Raw genomic sequence first — 21,239 nt, 5'->3', positions numbered from 1 at the left:
GATTATTAATAATAATATTAGGTACTTAATACTACTATTTTATAAGCCTATATTTACTTAGCTAAGTTTACGGCCTGCTAAGTAATAATAGTTTATAATAGTAATATTAAAAATACCCTCGTTAGTATTATTAAGAATAATATTAACTTTATAATATTTACTCTAATACTTTTAACTTTATTTATATATATATATATATTTATTACCTCGTTTCTTTTATTAAAATTAAAAAACGCTTTCTTTATTATTTATTATTATTACGCTATTACTATTACTATTATTATTACTATTTAACTATTTACCTTAAGTATATTTTACTAAAATACTAAGATATTAATAGCTCGTTAACCCTTAGGGCTTCTTTAATAGTTAGAAGTTAGTTAATTTTATAAGTATTATACTAAATAACCCCGAGCTATTAAATTACTATTTTAATAAATATTATATTTATAATATTAACTTATAAAAAATAAATAAATATATTATAATAAGTATTACCCTTATTAATACCTTTTTAATATAATAAAATAATATAAATAAGCTTAGATTTAATAATATAATTAGGAGCTTAGAAAGAGTATAGTTAAGTATATTAAATAAGAATATTAAAGAGAGGTTATTATTAAATAAAATAAAGGGAGAAAGTAAGGGGTAGTATTTAGTTATTAAAAAAGCGATTAATATATTATAGTAGCGGGGTTAATTTAGTAACGGCTACGGCTAGCTATAGTTAGTTATAAAGGTTTATTAAAGTACGTAATAAAAATATTCGATATTAACCCTAATAAACTAGCTTGCTTATAAAGGCGAAGATAGCCCCTAATAAGGCGGACCGGACCCTAAAGGGTTTATTAATACTATATATTAATACTATATAAACGATATTAAAAACTGCCTAAGTAGCTAGTAAAAGTAGAATATATATATAAATAAATCCGTTAATAATACGTAGTTATAAACTTTATAAAAGGGAAAGTTAAAAAGGTAGAAAATTTTTTAAAAGAAATTGTTTCTTAAAATAATAAGAGTATTTATTAATACTATATATTAATATTATATAAATAATATTAAGAATTGCCTAAGTAGCTAGTAAAAATAGAATATTAAAATAAATATATAAATAAATTTAAAATCGACCTTAATAAAATTACGCTTTTATAAAAAGATTTATATATTATAATATATTTCTTAACTATATAATATACGTAGTATATTTTAAATACGTATTTAATATAATATAATAATTTAAATCCCCCCGATAGAGTAATCCGCCAGGGCCGTACTATATATTATATATTAAAGAAAACTAGGTATATTACGCTCTATACTTAACTACTAATTAGAATAGTTAACTAACTTAACCGTTATTTTCTTTTTATTAATAACTCCTAACTTTTTACTACGTAATTTTAGCTATTTAAAAAGCGAGCTATACTTATTTTAATATATATAAAACCTCTTAATATTAGCTTATATAAGTAATTAAATTTAATATTACATATTTCTTTTTATTAAGGATTAAAGAACCCCTTATATATTCTTTTATTTTTATAATATAACTTATATTAAAAAGATTTTTAACTTTATAAAATATAATTTTTAAAATAATATTAATATATTAAATCTTAATATTTATATTAACTAAATTATTTATATAGTAGTTTTTTTCTAGCTTTATAAGTATAAAAGATTAACTTTAATAAGATTACGCTTTTAAGGGAAATTATATAATACGGTATACTTTTTAACTATATAATATATATAATATATTCTAAATACGCGCTTAATATAATATAATAATTTTAATATAAAAACTATTATATAATTTAGAATAAATAAGCTATTTTTTACGTAATAGCGCTAATTAAAAAAGTTAATAATAAAAGTTAGCTATAATAATTAACTATAATAATTAGCTATAATAATTAAAAATAGCCTTCTCTAATTATAGAGGTTCTAAACTTTAATAATAATATAAAAGTTTTTAAAATAAAGGGCTAAATAAGCTAATATTTATTACTTTTTAAAGCTCGTAAAGATTCTTTTTATTTTTATTATTTTTAATATTATTTAAATCTCTATTTAAACTAAATAAATTTACTAAATAAACTTATTAATATATAAACTACTATCCCCCCGATAGAGTAATTTACCGGGGCCGTACCGTATATTACGTATTAAAGAAAACTAAATATATTACGCTCTATACTTAATTACTAATTAAAATAGCTCCCGACCTTCCCCCGCTTTTAACTATTTAGAAGGCGAGCTATACTTATTTTAATATATATAAAACCTCTTAATACTAGCTTATAGAAGTAACTAAATCCCGTATTATATACTCCTTTTTATTAAAAATTAAAAAGCCCCTTATATATTCTTTTATATTTATAATATAACCTATATTAAAAAGATTTTTAGCTTTATAAAGTATAATTTTTAAGCTAATATTAATATATTAAATCTTAACGTTCGTATTAGCCTAACTATTTATAGCGTTTATATTATTACTTAGTTAAATTCTGTATTATTAAAAAGTACTTTACTAATCCTTAAGTATATTTATATTAATTATAATAAGTATAGTATTAAGCTAGCTAAAAAGGGCGCCTAGCCCGAGAGGGGTAGACTTATTAATAAATATTTTTAGCTTATTAATTACTAATTATATACTAAGAGTAGAGTAGGTTCTTATCGAAGTAGTATTTTAATTAGCTAACCTCTTAACTAGTTATTTAACTAGCTATTTAAGTAGTAGTTTATATATTAATAAGTTTATTTAGTAAATTTATTTAGTAAATTTATTTAGTAGATTTATTTAGTAAATTTATTTAGTTTAAATAGAGCTTTAGGTAATATTAAAAGTAATAAAAATAAAAAGAATCTTTATAAGCTCTAAAAAATAATAGATATTAGCCTATTTAGCTCTTTTTTTAAAAACTTTTATATTATTATTAAAGTTTAAAACCTCTATAGTTAAGGGCTGCTTCTAACTATTAGAGCTAATTATTATAGCTAATTATTATAGCTAACCTCTATTATTAACTTTTTTAGTTAGCGCCGCTATATAAGTATATTACTTAGCTTATTATTAAGAGTTTTGCTATCCGGGCAGTACTGTTTGGCTATCCGGGCAGTAACCCACTTTTGGAACCAATAAGAGCTCACAGCTGCAGAGCTCGGGCCATGACCCCATACCCGTACCCGCTGCACCTGCCCACGGGCCACCCGGCGCAGTTATGTAAGGCAGCCGTAGGCACGTTCGGTCGCAATTACGTAAGGCAGCCGCAATTACCCACGGTCGCAATTGCCCACGGTCGCAATTGCCCACGGTCGTAACTGCCCACGGTCGCAATTACCCACGGTTATATATACCTATAGAAATAGATAATTAAGTAGGTAATTGAGCAGGTAATTACTACTATAAGTAATTGCGACCGTAGGCAATTACGACCGTGGGCAATTGCGGCTGCCTTACGTAATTATGGCGTATATACGCTAGGTGGCCCGTGGGCAGGTGTAGTGGGGCAAACAAGTTTAGAGTTTAGACGGCAGGCTCTGATTGGTCCAAAAAGTGGGTTACTGCCCGGATAGCCAAACAGTACTGCCCGGATAGCAAAACTCATTATTAATTAGTAGCCGAAGAGGGTAGCTTACTTATCCCGAATTATATAGCGGTTTTCGTATTAAAATTATTATATTATATTAAGCGCGTACTTAGGATATATTATGCGTATTATATAGTTAAAAAGTATATCGTATTATATAATTTCCCTTAAAAGCGTAATCTTATTAAAGTTAATCTTTTGCGCTTATAAAGCTAGAAAAAAACTACTATATATAAACTACTATTTAAATAGCTAGTTAAATAGCTAGTTAAGAGGTTAGCTAGTTAAAATACTATTTTAATAAGAACTTAAAAATATTTATTAATAAATCTACTCTTTTTAAGCTAAGTACCCTTAGCTAGCTCAATATTATAGCTATTATAATTAATATAAATATATTTAAAAATTAGTAAAGTACTTTTTAATAATACGGAATTTAGCTAAGTAATAATATAAATATTATAAATAATTAAGTTAATGTAAATATTAAGATTTAATATATTAATATTAATTTAGAAATTATATTTTATAAAATTAAAAATCTTTTTAATATAAGTTATATTATAAATATAAGAGAATATATAAGGGGCTTTTTAACTTTGAATAAAAAGGAGTATATAATATAGAATTTAATTACTTATATAAGCTAGTATTAAGAGGTTTTATATATATTAAAATAAGTATAGCTCGCCCTTTAGATAAGCGGGAAAAAGTTAGTAATTTTAATTAATAATTAGGTATAGAGCGTAATATACTTAGTTTTTTTTAATACGTAATATATAGTACGGCCTCGGTGGATTACTCCGTCGGAGAGAACTTAATTATTTATAATATTTATATTATTATTTAACTAAATTATATATTATTAAAAAGTACTATACTATTTTTTCAGTATATTTATATTAATTATAAAAACTAGGGCGTCGAGGGGGCTTAAGAATTTATTAAACCCTAGAGTGGGGGACTTATTAAGGGGCATTTTTAAAATAGGTTCTTAATACAATAATAATAATTTATATATTAATAAGTTTATTTGATAAGTTTATTTAGTAAATTTATTTAGTTTAAATAAAGAGTAGCTTTCAGTAATATTAAAAATAATAAGGATAAAAGAAATCTTTATAAGCTCTAGTATAAATAATTAAATATTAGCCTTTTTAACCCTTTTTTTTAAAAAAAACCTCTATATTATTATTAAAGTTTAAAACCTCTATAGTTAAGGGCTACCTCTAACTTTTATAACTAACTTTTATTATTAACTTTATTAACTCATACTACTACGTAAATAAAAAGAGTAGCTTATTTAACTTAAATTATATAGTAGTTTTTATATTAAAAGTATTATATTACGTTAAGTACGTACTTAGGGTATATTATACGTATTATATAGTTAAAAAGTATACCGTATTATATAATTTCTTTTTAAAGCGTAATCCCGTTAAGGTCGATTTTTTATACTTATAAAGCCGGAAAAAAAAGAAAAAAACCACTATATAGATTATTAATAATAATTTGAAGTACCCGACGCTATTACTTTATAAGCCTATACTTACTTAGCTAAGTTTATAACTTTTTAAATATAATAGTTTATAATAATAATATTAAAAATACCCTCGTTATATTATAGCTAGCTAGTCGTAATAAGTATATTAATAAAAGTTAAGGCTATAAATACTAAGTAAATAGTATTATAATTATAAATAGGTTCCCTAAAGCTATATTTATAAATTATAAAATAAGCAAAGCTTTAATAATTAATTATAGTCTTATTAAAGGGGTTTTTTAATAAAAATAGTTAAAAATAATTGTAAAATTTAATACTAAGTTAATTACTAAAAAAGCTATAAAAAGTCTATTTTTAAGCTTAGCTTAAGTTTATCCTATATATAAATCTCGTTCTTAAATATATCTTTTATAATATTCTTATTTATTATTATTTAATTATTTATTAAATAGTCGTCTATTTTACTTATTTATAATTATCCGTTTTATTTATTTATAAACGGTCGTTCTTTATTTTATTATATTATTATAATTACGTAATTTATTTATAGTTCTTTTATCTTAAGAGGAATTATTTTAAGTCCGTATTTTTATATATATAATATAGTAACCGCTATAAGTCCTATAAGGCGGGGCTTTTATTATATATATTAAATTATAATATTAGTTTCTCCTCTTAAAGGTCTAATCTTCTAGGCTTATAAATAAGTCGTATATTCCTAAGTTAGGGAATTGTTAAGTATTTTTTTAAAATATACTAATATAATATTAGGTCGAATTAAAAAATCGAAATTTTTAATAGTTATATCTTGTTATAAATTATTATATATTATTCGTTTTTTTAAAAAAGGTATAAAAATAATACTTTATTTAAATTATTACTTACGGGGAGTCCGTTATTTAGTTCTTTTTAATTCTAAGGTTCATAAAATATATTATTATTTTAATATTTTATATAATATTTTTATTAATACTATTTATATATATAAATATTACGTTTTTATTTATTAAGTCTTAGCTAACTAAGTATAGTTAGTTAATTAATAATAAAGTTTAATTATCTTAATTATAAAAAAAAAAATAAAAGAGTTATAGTTTTAAAAAAGAATTATAGAGTTATAAAAAAAGGCTAAGGCTTATTAATAAGCTTAGGCTAAGTTAAATAAATTATTATTTAAATTAGAGCGTCTTCGTTTTTAAAAGCGAATAATATTTAAAAAGAGTCGAATTATATTAAAAAAGTTCCCTAAGGATTTTAAAAATACTTCCTTAGTAACTTATAAAATATAAACTAATAATACTTTTAAAATTATTAACTAAGATATTATAATAACTAAGAGTTCTAAGTTTAATTTTAATTTTAATATGTTTTAAAAAGTTATTAGGAGTTCCGGAGGTTTATAATAAGTTTTTATATTTTTTTTTATATTTATAGTTTTTTTATTTAATAAAGAATTCTTATATTTTATTCTTAACTTTATAATTAATAATTTTTTTAACTTCGTACTCTAATTAATTTAGTTCGATAATAATATAATTTTTTATATAATAGTTTTTTTTTCTAGCTTTAGAAGTATAAAAGATCGACTTTAACGGGATTACGTTTTTAAAAAAAATTACACGATATAGTATACTTTTTAACTATATAATACGTATAATATATTTTAAGTACGTACTTAACGTAATATAATAATTTTAATACGAAAACTACTATATAATTTAAGATAAGTAAGCTATTTTATTATTTATTAATAATAGGCTAAGTAATATACTTACGTAGTAGCGCTAGTTAAAAAGGTTAATAATAAAAATCGGCTATAATAATTAGCTATAATAATTAGCCGTAATAATTAGAAGCGGCCTTTTTTAATTATAAAGGTTCTGAACTTTAATAATAATATAAAGGTTTTTTAAAAAAAAGGGCTAAATAGGTTAATATTTACTACTTAGAGCTTATAAAAATTCTTCTTATCTTTATTATTTTTAATATTACTTAAAGCTATTCTCTATTTAAACTAAATAAATTTATTAAATAAATTTACTAAACAAATTTACTAAACAAACTTATTAATATATAAACTACTATTTTACTCTTAGTATATAGTTAGTAATTAGTAGGTTAGAACTCTTTAAAAATACTTATTAATAAGTCTACCCCTCTCGGACTAAGTACCCTTAGTTAGCTCGACGCTATAGCTATTATAACTAACGTAAGTATACTTAAAGAGTAGCGAAGTACTTTTTAATAATATAGAATTTAGCTAGGTAATATTATAAGCGCTATAAATAGCTAAGCTAATATTTATTTTACTATTTTACTTTTATTAACTACTCGGGCAATTCTTAATATCGGTTACATAGTATTAATATATAGTATTAGTAAATACTTATACTATCTTATTAGAATATTTTTAATTTTTTTTTACTTTTTAAAATTTCTTTTTTATAAAGTTTATAAATACGGATTAATAATAATATTAAGTATAAGACGCTATTATTTTATAAGCCCGCGTACCTAGCTAAGTTCGTAGCCCTTCTAAGTAACGGCCTTATAATAATAATATTAAAAATACCCTCATTACTATTATTAAGAATAATATTAATTAATAATATATACTTTTAACTTTACCTCGTATATATATATATATATATTTATTACTTCGTTTCTTTTATTAAAATTAAAAACGCTACTTATTTTATTATCTATTACTATTACTATTATTATTATTATTAAACCGTTTATTTTAAGAATATTTAAAATACTAGAATATTAATAACTTAATAACTTATAGGGATACTTTAGGGATTAGTATTTTAATCTTATTAGTATTATACTTAACGATCCCGATTTATAGAAGAATTACCTAGAGGAGTATAAACTAATTATTATTAACTTAAAGATCTAAAACGATAATACTTTTATAAGAATCGCTATTATTAGCGCTAAACTTATATAATATAGCCTTAATATACTTAATAAACTTAGGAGTATTATTAATATTTTAATATTATTATAATAAAATAGGAAATTTAGAGAGATTAAAAAAAAGTCTAAAGTTATTAAAAAAAGTAAAAAGTAGGGGGTAGTTTTTAGCTATTTAGAGAGTAATTAATATATTATAATAGCGGGGTTATTAATATTTTAAGTTTAGTTAGTATTAATAACTATAGCTAGTTATTATTAGTTATAAAGTTTATTACGTAATAAAAACTCGGTATTAACCCTAGTAGACTAGCTTGCTTATAAGGGTAAAGTTAGCCCCTAATAAGGCGGACCGGACCCTAAAGGGAGCTAAGCTAATATAAATATTAAAATTTAATATATTAATATTAACCTAGTTATAATAGTTATAATAAACGGGCTAGAAGTATATAAAATTAAAATAATAAGTTAATATTTTAAATAACTCTTATAAAACCCCCTAAGTAATAATAATACTTATATAAAAAAATAAATTATACTAGACTTAGCTATTTATATAAGTTAGTATTAAGAGGTCTTATATATATTAGAGTAAGTAAAGCTCGCCCTATAAATAGCTAGAACTTAAGAGGACTATAATAAAAGGTTAGGAGTTAATAAAAGGGAGATAATAGTTAAGTCGGTTAATTTTAGTTAGTAGTTAGGTATAGAGCGCATTATACCTAGTTTTCCCTAATACGTAATACATAGTACGGCCCCGGCAAATTGCTCCGTCGGGGGTTATTTCCTTTTTTAATTTAAATTTAATTAAATACTTCCTTAAGATTTATAATAATAAACTAATTAGTTTTATAAAATAGATTTCTAAGCTTATTAATAAGTAGTAAGGGATAGTAGTTCTTTTTTATAATTTCGTTAAGTTTTTTATAATTAATAATAAGTCTTCGTTTTTTTACTTTTTTTTAATATAAAGAATAGGGATAATTTTACGAGAGAATTCGATAGTTAAATAAGTCCCTTTTTAAGTTTCTTATTAATATAATTATTAAAATATTCTTATTCTTCTTAGTTTATTAAATATATTAAAAAAAATCTAAGTTACGTTCTTTTTTTAAGTTCGATTTTTATATTCTAATTATTATATTTTAATAATCCTATTTTTTCAGGTTCTATAAATAATTTCGTATATATTTAATATTTTTTAAATATAGTTTAAAATTATTATAAATTTTTATTATTAATACTATATACGAACTTTTTAAAGTTTTTTATTATTTTAATAAAAGCTATATATCGTATTTATTCTTATTTTTTAAGAATTATTAAAAATCCGTTTAAACCCTTTTTTTTCTTAAATTCTTTAGTAATTAAATTTTTTTAAAAGACCTAGTTAGTAGTCTAATTTATTTATAAGTTATATTTTTATAACTACGGAAACCTTAAAATAATATTAATATTTCTAATCTTTATAATATTATATTATAGTCTATCGAGATAGTAGGAATATCTATTAATACTGTGTATTAATATTATATAATCGATATTGAGAACCGCCCGAGTAACTAGTAAAGGTAGAATAAAAAAAAACAAATAATATTATATTATAATTATTCTTATTAATTATTAATATATATTAAGAGGTATATAGTTTCCTAATTAATATATTTATAGTTATAATTAACTCGTTCTCTTTTTATTATTTATAATTAATATAAATTATCTTTTTATACTTATAATAAGTTAAGTTTATTTACTATCCTTAGTAAAATATAAGTTTTTTACGTACTACTATTAATAATAATATTTAGTTTTTATTTATAAATATTAAAATTAACTTATAAATATATATTATTACGTTATTTAGTTATATATAAGAACTTTTTTTTTATTTTTACTTTTTATCGTTCTTTTATAATTAGCTTTTTTAGTTTTTTATTATCTACTTTTTTAAATAGGTTTTTTATTTATATTTTTCTTAGTACTCCCTCTATACTTTAGCTTTTTTTATATAATAAATCTAATATTAATTATATTTATAATCTTCTTATTTTATATATTCACTATTAAAATATTTTATAAAAAAGCTAGGGTTTAGTTTAAATATTATTTTATTATTATTATTATTAAAACTTAATAATATTTAACTAAGTAATTAGTTTTTTACGTAAATATCTTTAATAAGTTTATTATTATATTTTTATAAATAGAAACGGCTATTTTATTTATATACGAAGTACTAGAAGTATTTATTATTTAAATATTCTATTTAAAATAACTCTTTATAAAAAAGGTCCTTAGGGTTAAATAAAAAATAATTTTTATTTATATAAGGGGTTATTATAACTTTTTTATATTCCTTAGTTTTATAGAACTAAATAGTTTAATTATTTTTAAATAAATAAATATATTTATATTATAGTTCGTTATTATCCCCTTTAGAATTAGTATTATTAATACTAAGTAATATTTTATAATTAATTTTTATTTAAGTACGTCGTTAAGTAACGTTACGAGGTTCGTCCGAATTATAAAATAATTCTATTTTATTAAAATAAAAAGAACTAGTTCTTATTTTAATATTTTTTTCTTTAAGATTAAAATCCATTTTCTTTTTTTTTATAATTCCGAAGTTAAGAGTCTGTTTTTTAATTATTTTAATTTTATTTTTATATAAAAAGTCTTTAAACTATTTTTTAATTTTATAAATAAAATTTTATTACTATTTACTCGTTATATTATATAAATAGATTTAATTAGGATTTTATTTAAATTAAGTTTTTTTTAAACTTAATAAATTATTTTTAATTTATATAGTTTTATTATACTATATAAACGAGGCTATTTATAATTTCTTTTACCTTAGGTCCTCTTTTTTTAAATTTAAGGAGCTATTCTTTTATATTAACTAGGAATTTTTACTTAATTCGTTTTTTAAAAAAATAAAAAATATTTTTTATAATAAGGTTTATTTTTTCTTTTTTTTCTTTTTTATACTTTTATAAATTTAAGAGAGTATAATAATATACTTAATATTTCTTTTAAGAGTATAGGGTCGGTAAGTAAGGATTTTTCTTTTATTACTATTATTAGGGTTTTAATAAAAAATAGTATAATATTATACCTAAATCGTCTTATATCATTAAATTACTTTAGGTACTATCCTATCTATTTCTTATTATTTTAATAAATAAGGTAGTTATTATTATAATAAGCTATTTATAAGAGTTACTTATAGGGGGCTTTTTTATTTATAAAATTAGCTCGCTTTTTTAAAATAAATTAATATTAAATACGCTAAGGTCTATTAGTCCGTTATAATATCCTATTATAATAGTCGTTAGTTTATATTTACGTTTATTATTAAGTTTAGTTTAGTTATTCTAAGTATATTATCTTTTTTATTTAAAGCGTTATTTATAAAGCCGATTATTGATTTTAATTATTATATTAATATAATTATAAAGTTCGTTTAGTTAGTCCTAATAAAAAAGGTTATCCTTAACTTCTTTTTTTAAATTATAATAAAAAGCTATTATTAGCATTTTATTATCTTAATCGAGTTTAGAAATAATCTACCTAAATTCTAATATATACTTACTACTTACCCCCTAATAGAGCAATCCGCTAGGGCCGTACTATATATTACGTATTAGGGAAAACTGGGTATATTACGCTCTATACTTAACTACTAATTAAAACAGCTCCCGACCTTCCCCCGCTTCTAACTATTTAAAAAGTAACTTATACTTATTTTAATATATATAAGACCTCTTAATACTAACTTATATAAGTAGTTAGATCCCGTATTATTTATTTATTTTTGTGTTCTGCCTTTGCTAGTTGCTCGGGCGGTTCTCGATATCGACTACATAGTATTAATACACAGTATTAATAGATACTCCCACTATCTCGATAGACTTTACTCCTACTATCTCAATAGACTAGATCCCGTATTATATACTCCTTTTTATTAAGGATTAGGGGGCCCCTTATATATTCCTTTATATTTATAATATAGCCTATATTAAAAGGATTTTTAGCTTTATAAAGTATAATTTCTAAATTAATATTAATATACTAAATCTTAATATCCAGATTAACCTAATTATTAATAGCGTTCGTATTATTACTTATTTAAATTCCGTATTATTAAAAAGTACTTTATTAATCCTCGGGCGTACTTATATTAGTTATAATAGTTATAATATTAAACTAGCTAAGGGTACCTAGCTTAAAAAGGGTAGACTTATTAATAAGTATTTTTAAGTTCTTATTAAGGTAGTATTTTAACTAGCTAACCTTTTAACTAGTTATCTAACTAGCTATCTAAGTAATAATTTATATATTAATAAGTTTATTTAGTAGATTTATTTTATAAATTTATTTAGTAAATTTATTTAATTTAATTAGAGAGTAGCTTTAAGTAATATTAGAAGTAATAAGAATAAAAAGAATTTTTATAAGCTTTAGTACGAAAAGTAATAAATATTAGCTTATTTAGCCCTTTTTTTTAAAAACCTTTATATTATTATTAAAGTTTAGAACTTTTATAATTAAGGAAGGCTATTTCTAATTATTATAGCTAACTATTATAGTTAATTATTATAGCCGACTTTTATTATTAACCTTTCTAACTAGCGCTACTATAGTAGCTTACTTATCCTATATTAAATAGCAGTTTTCGTATTAAAATTATTATATTACGTTAAGCGCATACTTAGAATATATTATATATATTGTATAATTAAAAAGTATATTATATTATATAATTTTTTTTAAAAGCGTAGTCTCGTTAAGGTTAATCTTTTATACTTATAAAGCTAAAAAAAAACTACTATATAATCCTTCTTATTAAAAGTTAAAAAACCCCTTATATATTCGTTTATATTTATAATATAACTTATATTAAAAAGATTTCTAACTCCGTAAAATATAATTTTTAAACTAATATTAATATACTAAATCTTAATATTTATATTAGCCCGGTTATTTATAATTTTTATATTATTACTTAGCTAAATTCCGTATTATTAAAAAGTATTATACTACTCCTTAAGTATACTTACGTTAATTACGATAACTAGGGCGTCGAGGGGGCTTAAGAATCTATTGAGCCCTAAAGGGGGGGACCTATCGAGGGGCATCTTTAGGTTCTTAACGAGGTAGTAGTTTATATATTAATAAGTTAGTTTAATAAGTTTATTTAGTAAATTTATTTAGTTTAAATAGAGCTTTAAGTAATATAAAAAGTAATAAAAATAAAAAGAATCTTTATAAGCTTTAAAAAGTAATTAAATATTAGCCTTTTTAGCCCTTTTTTTTAAAAAACCTCTATATTATTTTTAAAGTTTAGAACCTTTATAATTAAGGGTTACCTCTAACTTTTATAACTAACCTCTATTATTAACCTTTTTAACTAGCGTTATAATATAAAAAATAGCTTATTTATTTTACTATTCTACTTTTACTAGTTGCTCGGGTAGTTCTTAATATTAATTATATAGTATTAGTATGCCGTCAATCCGTGATTGTAAACTTTGCAGGAGGGAAAGTTCAAAAAGGTGGAAAATCTAAAAAAAAGTCTAACGAGACAGTGGGAGTATCCACTGATACTGTGTGTTAATACTGTGTAACCGATATCGAGAATTGCCCGAGCAGCTAGCAAAGGTAGAAATAAAAAATAAAAAACAAATAGTATTAGTATATAGTATTAATAAATACTCCTACTATCTCGATAGACTATTTTTTTTTTTTTTTTTTTTAGATTTTCTAACTTTTTAACTTTCCCTCTTATAAAGTTCATAACTACGGATTATTAACGGCAATATAATAAATATATATATATATAAATAAAGCTAAAAATACTAAGCTAAATATTGTAAGGTCGGTATTATTCTTAATAATAATAAGGAGGGCATTTTTAATACTATATTATTATAAGCTATTATTACTTAAAAAGGTAGCTAACTTAGCTAAGTACGTAATAAGCTTATAAAGTAGTAATATTAGGTACTTAATATTACTATTAATAATCCGTAGTTATAAACTTTATAAGAACGAAAAATAGAAAATAAGAAAGAAATTTAAAAAATAAATTAGTTTACTAAGACAATATAAATATCTATAATCCCCCCGACAGAATAATCCGCTAGGGCCGTACTATATATTATATATTAAGGAAAACTAAGTATATTACGCTCTATACTTAATTACTAATTAAAATAGTTAACTAACTCGACCGTTATTTTTTTTTTATTAATAGCTCTTAACCTTCCTCTACCTATCTAAAGAGCGAGCTATACTTATTTTAATATATATAAAACCTCTTAATACTAGCTTGTTTATTTATATTTTCTACTTTTACTAGCCGCTCGGGCGGTTCTCAATATTGATTATACGGTATTAATATATAGTATCAATTGATACTCCCACTATCTCGATAGACTATCTTTTTTAGATTTTCTTCCTCCTTTTTAACTTTCCCTCTTACAAAGTTCACAACCACGGATCTAATACTAGCTTATATAAGTAGCTAGATCTTATATTATATACTCTTTTTTATTAAAAGTTAAAGAGCCCCTTATATATTCCCTTATATTTATAATATAGCCTATATTAAAAGGATTTTTAGCTTTATAAAATATAATTTTTAAATTAATATTAATATATTAAATCTAAATATCCGTATTAACCTAGCTATTTATAATATTCGTACTATTACTTAACTAGATTCTATATTATTAAAAAATATTTTATTATTTTTTAAGTATATTTACGTTAGTTATAATAGCTATAGTATTAAGTTAGCTAAAGAGGGTGCTTAGTTTAAGAGGGGTAGACTTATTAATAAGTATTTTTAGGTTCTTATTAAGGTAATATTTTAACTAGCTATTTAAGTAATAGTTTATATATTAATAAGTTTAATTAATAAATTTATTTAGTAAATTTATTTAGTTTAAATAGAGCTTTAGGTAATATTAAAAGCGATAAGGATAAAAAGAATCTTTATAAGCTTTAAAAAGTAGTAAATATTAGCCTATTTAGCCCTTTTTTTTAAAAACCTCTATATTATTATTAAAGTTTAAAACTTCTATAGTTAAGGGCTATTTCTAACTATTATAGCCGACTATTATAGCTAATTATTACGGCCGACCTCTACTATTAACCTTTTTAACTAATACTACTACTAAAGAGGGTAACTTACTTATCCCGAATTATATAGTAGTTTTCGTATTAAAATTACTATATTACGTTAAGTACGTACTTAGGGTATATTATATATATTATATAGTTAAAAAGTATATTATATTATATAATTCTTTTTAAAAGCGTAATCTTATTAAGGTCGATTTTTTATACCTATAAAGCTAAAAAAAAACCACTATATAAGTATTTATAAATACTATATATTAATATTATATAATTAATACTAAGAACTGCCTAAGTAGTTAGTAAAGGCAAAATATAAAAATAAATAATAAATTATTTTTTATTTAAAGCTAATAAGCTAAAATATAAAAAAGAAATAGAGGAGCCTTTCTTAAAAAAATAAGTAAAGGCTTTATACTATACATAAACTAAAATAGATTAGTTTTTATTAAAATTAGATCGTTTTGTTTTTTAAAAAAAAGGGTAGTATTTAAAAAGGAAAAAACGATCCCTAATCTTCTTAATATTATTAATAAGGATAAGTTAGTTACTATATAAGAGGTATAATTTAATAATACTTTTAGAATAATTAATTAGGATACTATAATAACTAAGAGTTCTAATTTTAATTTTGAGTTTAGCATTTTAAAAAGGATTTTTAAGAATTCTAGGGATTTATAATAAGTTCTTATCCCTTTAGGGTCCGGTCTACTTTATTAAGGGCTATCTTCGCCTTTATAGGCAAGCTAGTCTATTAAAGTTAATATTAAGTTTTTATTACGTACCTTAATAAGATTTTATAATTAATAATAGCCGGCTATAGCTAGTATAGCTATTATTAATTATTAATATTAACTAAACTTAAAATACTAATAATCCCGCTACCGTAATATATTAATTATCTTTTTAATAACTAAATACTACCCCTTACTTTCTCCCTTTATCTTATTTAATAATAACCTCTCCTTAATATTCTTATTTAATATACTTAATTACGCTCTTTTTAAGCTCTTAATTATATTATTAAATCTAGGCTTATTTATATTATTTTATTTTATTAAAAAGGTACTAATAAGGGTATCGTTTATAATAATATATTTATCTATTTTTTTATAAGTTAATATTATAAATATAGTATTTATTAAAGCGGTCTTTCTCTAGCTCGGGGTCGTTTAGTATAATACTTATAGAATCGAACTTCTAGTTATTAAAGAAGCCCTAATAGTCGACGGGTCGTTAATAACGTCTTAGTATTTTAATAAAGTATACTTAAGTAAATAAATAGTTAGATAATAATAATAATAATAATAATAGTACGATAGTAATAAATAGTAAGGGAAGTAGCGTTTTTAATTCTAATCAAAAAAACGAGGTAATAAATATATATATAGTAGTTTTTTTCCGGCTTTATAAGTATAAAAGATCGACCTTAATAGGATTACGCTTTTAAGGGAAATTATATAATATAATATACTTTTTAACTATATAATATATATAATATACCCTAAGTACGTACTTAATATAATATAGTAATTTTAATATAAAAACCGCTAACGTATATAATAAGCGAGTAGGCTAGATAAGCGAGTAGGCTACTTAACTACTATTAAGCTACCTATATTATTATAATATGCATTCCTTAACTAAAAAGAATAATAGTACTAACTAAAAATATTTAATTAAACCTAGCTATTTAGGCTATCTATAAAGACTAAAATCTTACTATTCGGGCTATAATAAGGATCTATAATATTAATTACGTTATTTTAGGTTATAAATTAAATAGAATATTATAATAACGCGATATTATTCCTAACTTATAGAAATTAACTATATTTAAAAAAAAGAAACTAGTTAAGTATATTCTTAATTTAGATTCTTAATCGTTTTTTCTCTACCTTAGTAATATAGAAAATATAACTAATTAATTATTTATTAATTACGATGCGCTCCCTATTAAAAAGCGCTAGGTTTTTAATTTTATTAAGTATTAACTATAGCTCCGGACGCGCTTTTTTTATAAGTATAACTATAAAAGGGCTTAATATAAAGATCTAAATATAATAAACACGTAGTTTTATTTTATAATAAATATAATTATAAAATACGGTATTATAGAGTCCGATATTTATAACTTTAATAAGACTAGTTTTATAATAGGCTAGATTATATTTAAAATAGTTATTACGAATATAAAAAGGCATTTAAATACGAAAATAATATAGCTTAGTAATTATAAATAGGTTATAGTTATTTAGGTTATTAGTTCGTTAAGCTATAATATCCTACCGTATATTATTATTATAAATAAATATTACCTCTCTACTTAGTATACGGAATCCGGTTTATTATATAATTAGGTTATCGTAACGTCTAAAAACGGATAAATAATAAATAAAAGAGGCTTAGATTAAGTAAAATATTTTAAATAGTAAATAAAACTATATATAAAAGGTTAATATTACTTCCTTATTATTAACGAATACGAAAGTTACTACTCTATAGATTTTAAGTTATATTATAAAAAGAATAATATTATTATTTTTTATATACTAGCTTATTCGTCTTATTTACTATAACTTTTAAATATTAAATATTTTAAATTTTTAAAAATAGTATATAGCTAAGAAATTAAAAAAAAAATACGACGGGGTAATACTTATATTATAAAAAAGGACTTTTTTTTTATATTTTATAAAGTATTTATATAAGCGATTATAAAAAAAAAATTTAAAGAGGATTTAGAAAAGCTAAGCTTATACTTTTAAATATAAAAAGTATACTATTTAAGTTTAATATAAAGTTATATACTCCGACGCCTCTAGGATCCGTCCTAATAATACTACTAGCTTAGACTTTTTAAATACTAAATAACCTAATAAAAATATTATTATAATTATAACTTATTAAAAATCGAATTACTTATTATTAAAATAGCTCTTTAATTTCGATTATCGAAGCTATAGAGTATTTATTAAAGGGGGTACGAGGATTTATATACTAAATTACCTTATTAAAGTCGGAGAACTAGATCCTTTAAGAGGAGAATAACTTATTTAATTAATATAAGAGGGCTAAGAAAATACGTTTTAAATAAGAAAGAAGTCTTATAATAGCTAATAAAAAAGACCTTTAGTTATAAAAAGAGGTAATAACTTAGATTAAAAAAGAAATACGTTAGAGTAATAGTCGTTAACTAAGGACTAAAATAGGTTAATAATAATATAATATTTATAAAAATACTAATTATAATATGCAAATATATTAAATCGCTAAAGAAATATCTAAAAAAGAGGATATTAAATAGTTTTAATTAAATTACTTTTTTTAGTACTACTTTTTAATTACGAATATAATATAGTCGCGGTTAAGTAGCCTACTCGCTTATCTAACCTACTCGCTTATTATATACGTTATATAATTTAAAATAAATAAGCTACTTTTTATATAGTAGCGCTAGTTAAAAAGGTTAATAATAAAGGTTAATTATAAAAGTTAAAGGCGGCCCTTAACTATAGAGGTTTTGAACTTTAATAATAATATAAAGGTTTTTTTAAAAAAAAGCTAAAAAGGCTAATATTTAGCTATTCTTTAGAGCTTATAAAGATTCTTTTTATCCTTATTATTTTTAATATTACCTAAAGCCCTATTTAAACTAAGTAAATTTAGTAAATAAACCTATTAAACGAACTTATTAATATATAAACTATTACTCGTTAAGAACCTCTTAGTATATAGTTAGTAACTCACGGGCTAAAAATGCCCCTCGATAGGTCCCCCCCTCTAAAGCTTAATAAATTAAGCCCCCTTAGTACTCTAGTTATTATAGCTAATATAAATATACTTAAAGAGTAGTATAGTACTTTTTAAGAATATAGAATCTAGCTAAGTAATAATATAAATATTATAAATAACTAAGTTCCCCTCGATAGAGTAATTTGCCGGGGCCGTACTATATATTACGTATTAAGGAAAATTAAGTATAATACGCTTTATACTTAATTACTAACTAAAATAACTCTTAACCTTTTATTAGAATCTTCCTAAATTCTAACTACTTATAAAATAAGCTTTATTTATTTTAATATATATAAGACCTCTTAATACTAGTTTATATAAATAATTAAGTTTAATATAATCTATTCTTTTATATAAGTATTATCGTTACTTAAGGGGTTTTATAAGAGCTATTTAAAATATTAGCTTACTATCTTAACCCTATATACCTCTAACTTATTTATTATTTATTTATTTATATATTCTGCCTTTGCTAGCTGCTCGGGCGGTTCTTAATATCGTTTCCACGGTATTAATACACGGTATCAGGGAATACTCACACTGTCTTAGTAAACTATTTTTTTAGATTTTCCTCAACTTTCCCTCTTACAAAGTTCACAACCACGGATCATTAACGGCAACTTATTTATTATAATTATTATAACTAAGCTAATATTAATATATTAAATCTTAATATCCGTATTAGCCTAGCTATTTATAATATATATAATATTACCTACCGCCCGAGCAACCAACAAAGGCAGAATAAAAAATAAATAAATAATATTACCTAGCTAAATTCCGTATTATTAAAAAGTACTTCGCTATTTTTTAAGTATATTTATATTAATTATAATAGTTATAATATCGAGCTAGCCGAGGGCGCCTAGCCCGAGTGGGGTAGACTTATTAATAAGTATTTTTAAATAAGCTCATTAATTACTAACTATATACTAAGAGAATAGGTTCTTATTAAAGTAGTATTTTAACTAGCTAACTTCTTAACTAGTTATTTAACTAGCTATCTAAGTAGTAGTTTATATTTTAATAAGTTTATTTAATAAATTTATTTTATAAATTTATTTAATTTAATTAAAGAGTAGCTTTAGGTAATATTAAAAGCGATAAAAATAAAAAAAATCTTTTTAAGCTTTAGTATAAGTAGTAAATATTAGCCTATTTAACCCTATTTTTAAAAACCTCTATATTATTATTAAAGTTTAAAACATCTATAATTAAGGGCTACTTCTAATTATTATAGCTAACTATTACGGCTAATTATTATAGTTAATTATTACGGCCGACCTTTATTATTAACCTTTTTAACTAGCGCCGTTATATAATAAAGAGAGTAGCTTACTTATTTTAAATTAAATAGCGGTTTTTATATTAAAATTACTATATTATATTAAGTACGTACTTAGGATATATAACGTATATTATATAGTTAAAAAGTATATTATATTATATAATTTTTTCTAAGAGCGTAATCCCGTTAAAGTCGATCTTTTATACTTATAAAGCTAAAAAAAAACCACTATATAAATAACTAAGTTAATATAAATATTAAGGTTTAGTATATTAATATTAGTTTAGAAATTATATTTTATAAAACTAAAAATCCCTTTAATATACGCTATATTATAAATATAAGGGAATATATAAGGGGCCCCCTATCCCTTAATAAAAAGGAGTATATAATGCGGGATCTAACTACTTATATAGGCTAGTATTAAGAGGTCTTATATACGTTAAAATAGGTATAGCTCGCCCTTTAAATAAGTAGGGGAAGGTCGGGAGTTATTAATAAAAAGAAGATAATAGTTAAGTTAGTTAACTATTTTAATTAATAATTAAGTATAGAGCGTAATATACTTAGTTTTCCCTAATACGTAATATATAGTACGGCCTTAGTAAATTATTCCGTCGGGGGGGTTAGGTTATATATAAGAACTTTTCTTTTTTTTAAACCTCTTATAATTCCTTTATAATTAGCTTCGTTAGTTTTTTATTATATACTTTTTTTATTAAATACTTTACTTATATAGTTATTATTATTCTTTTTATACTTTAGCTTTTTAAAAATAATAAACTCTAATACGTATAGTTTTAACAAGGTAATGCGGGATATTCTTATAATAAAAATTTAGAAAGTAAATATTTATATAAAAGTAAAAATATATAAATATAGAGGACCCCCCAACGGAGCAATCCGCCGGGGCCGTACTATATATTACGTATTAAGGAAAACTAAGTATATTACGCTCTATACTTAATTA

General features: G+C 21.8%; 1 protein-coding gene across 1 annotated transcript; it reads left to right on the top strand.

Moving 5' to 3' along the window:
- Nucleotides 1-19,420: 19,420 nt before the first annotated feature.
- On the top strand, nucleotides 19,421-19,546 carry CCOS01_09362 (uncharacterized protein; the record flags this gene model as incomplete). Its single annotated transcript, XM_060457521.1, has 1 exon — nucleotides 19,421-19,546. A coding segment is annotated over one exon (126 nt), but the record flags the coding sequence as incomplete, so codon positions are not given.
- Between the last annotated feature and the right edge of the window lie 1,693 nt (nucleotides 19,547-21,239).

This window comes from Colletotrichum costaricense (assembly GCF_030867565.1).
Source record: "Colletotrichum costaricense strain IMI 309622 chromosome Unknown Scaffold_9.1, whole genome shotgun sequence".
Taxonomy (NCBI): domain Eukaryota; kingdom Fungi; phylum Ascomycota; class Sordariomycetes; order Glomerellales; family Glomerellaceae; genus Colletotrichum; species Colletotrichum costaricense.
The sequence above is the reverse complement of the archived record's forward strand: the minus strand, read 5'-3'. Positions and strand labels throughout refer to the sequence as shown.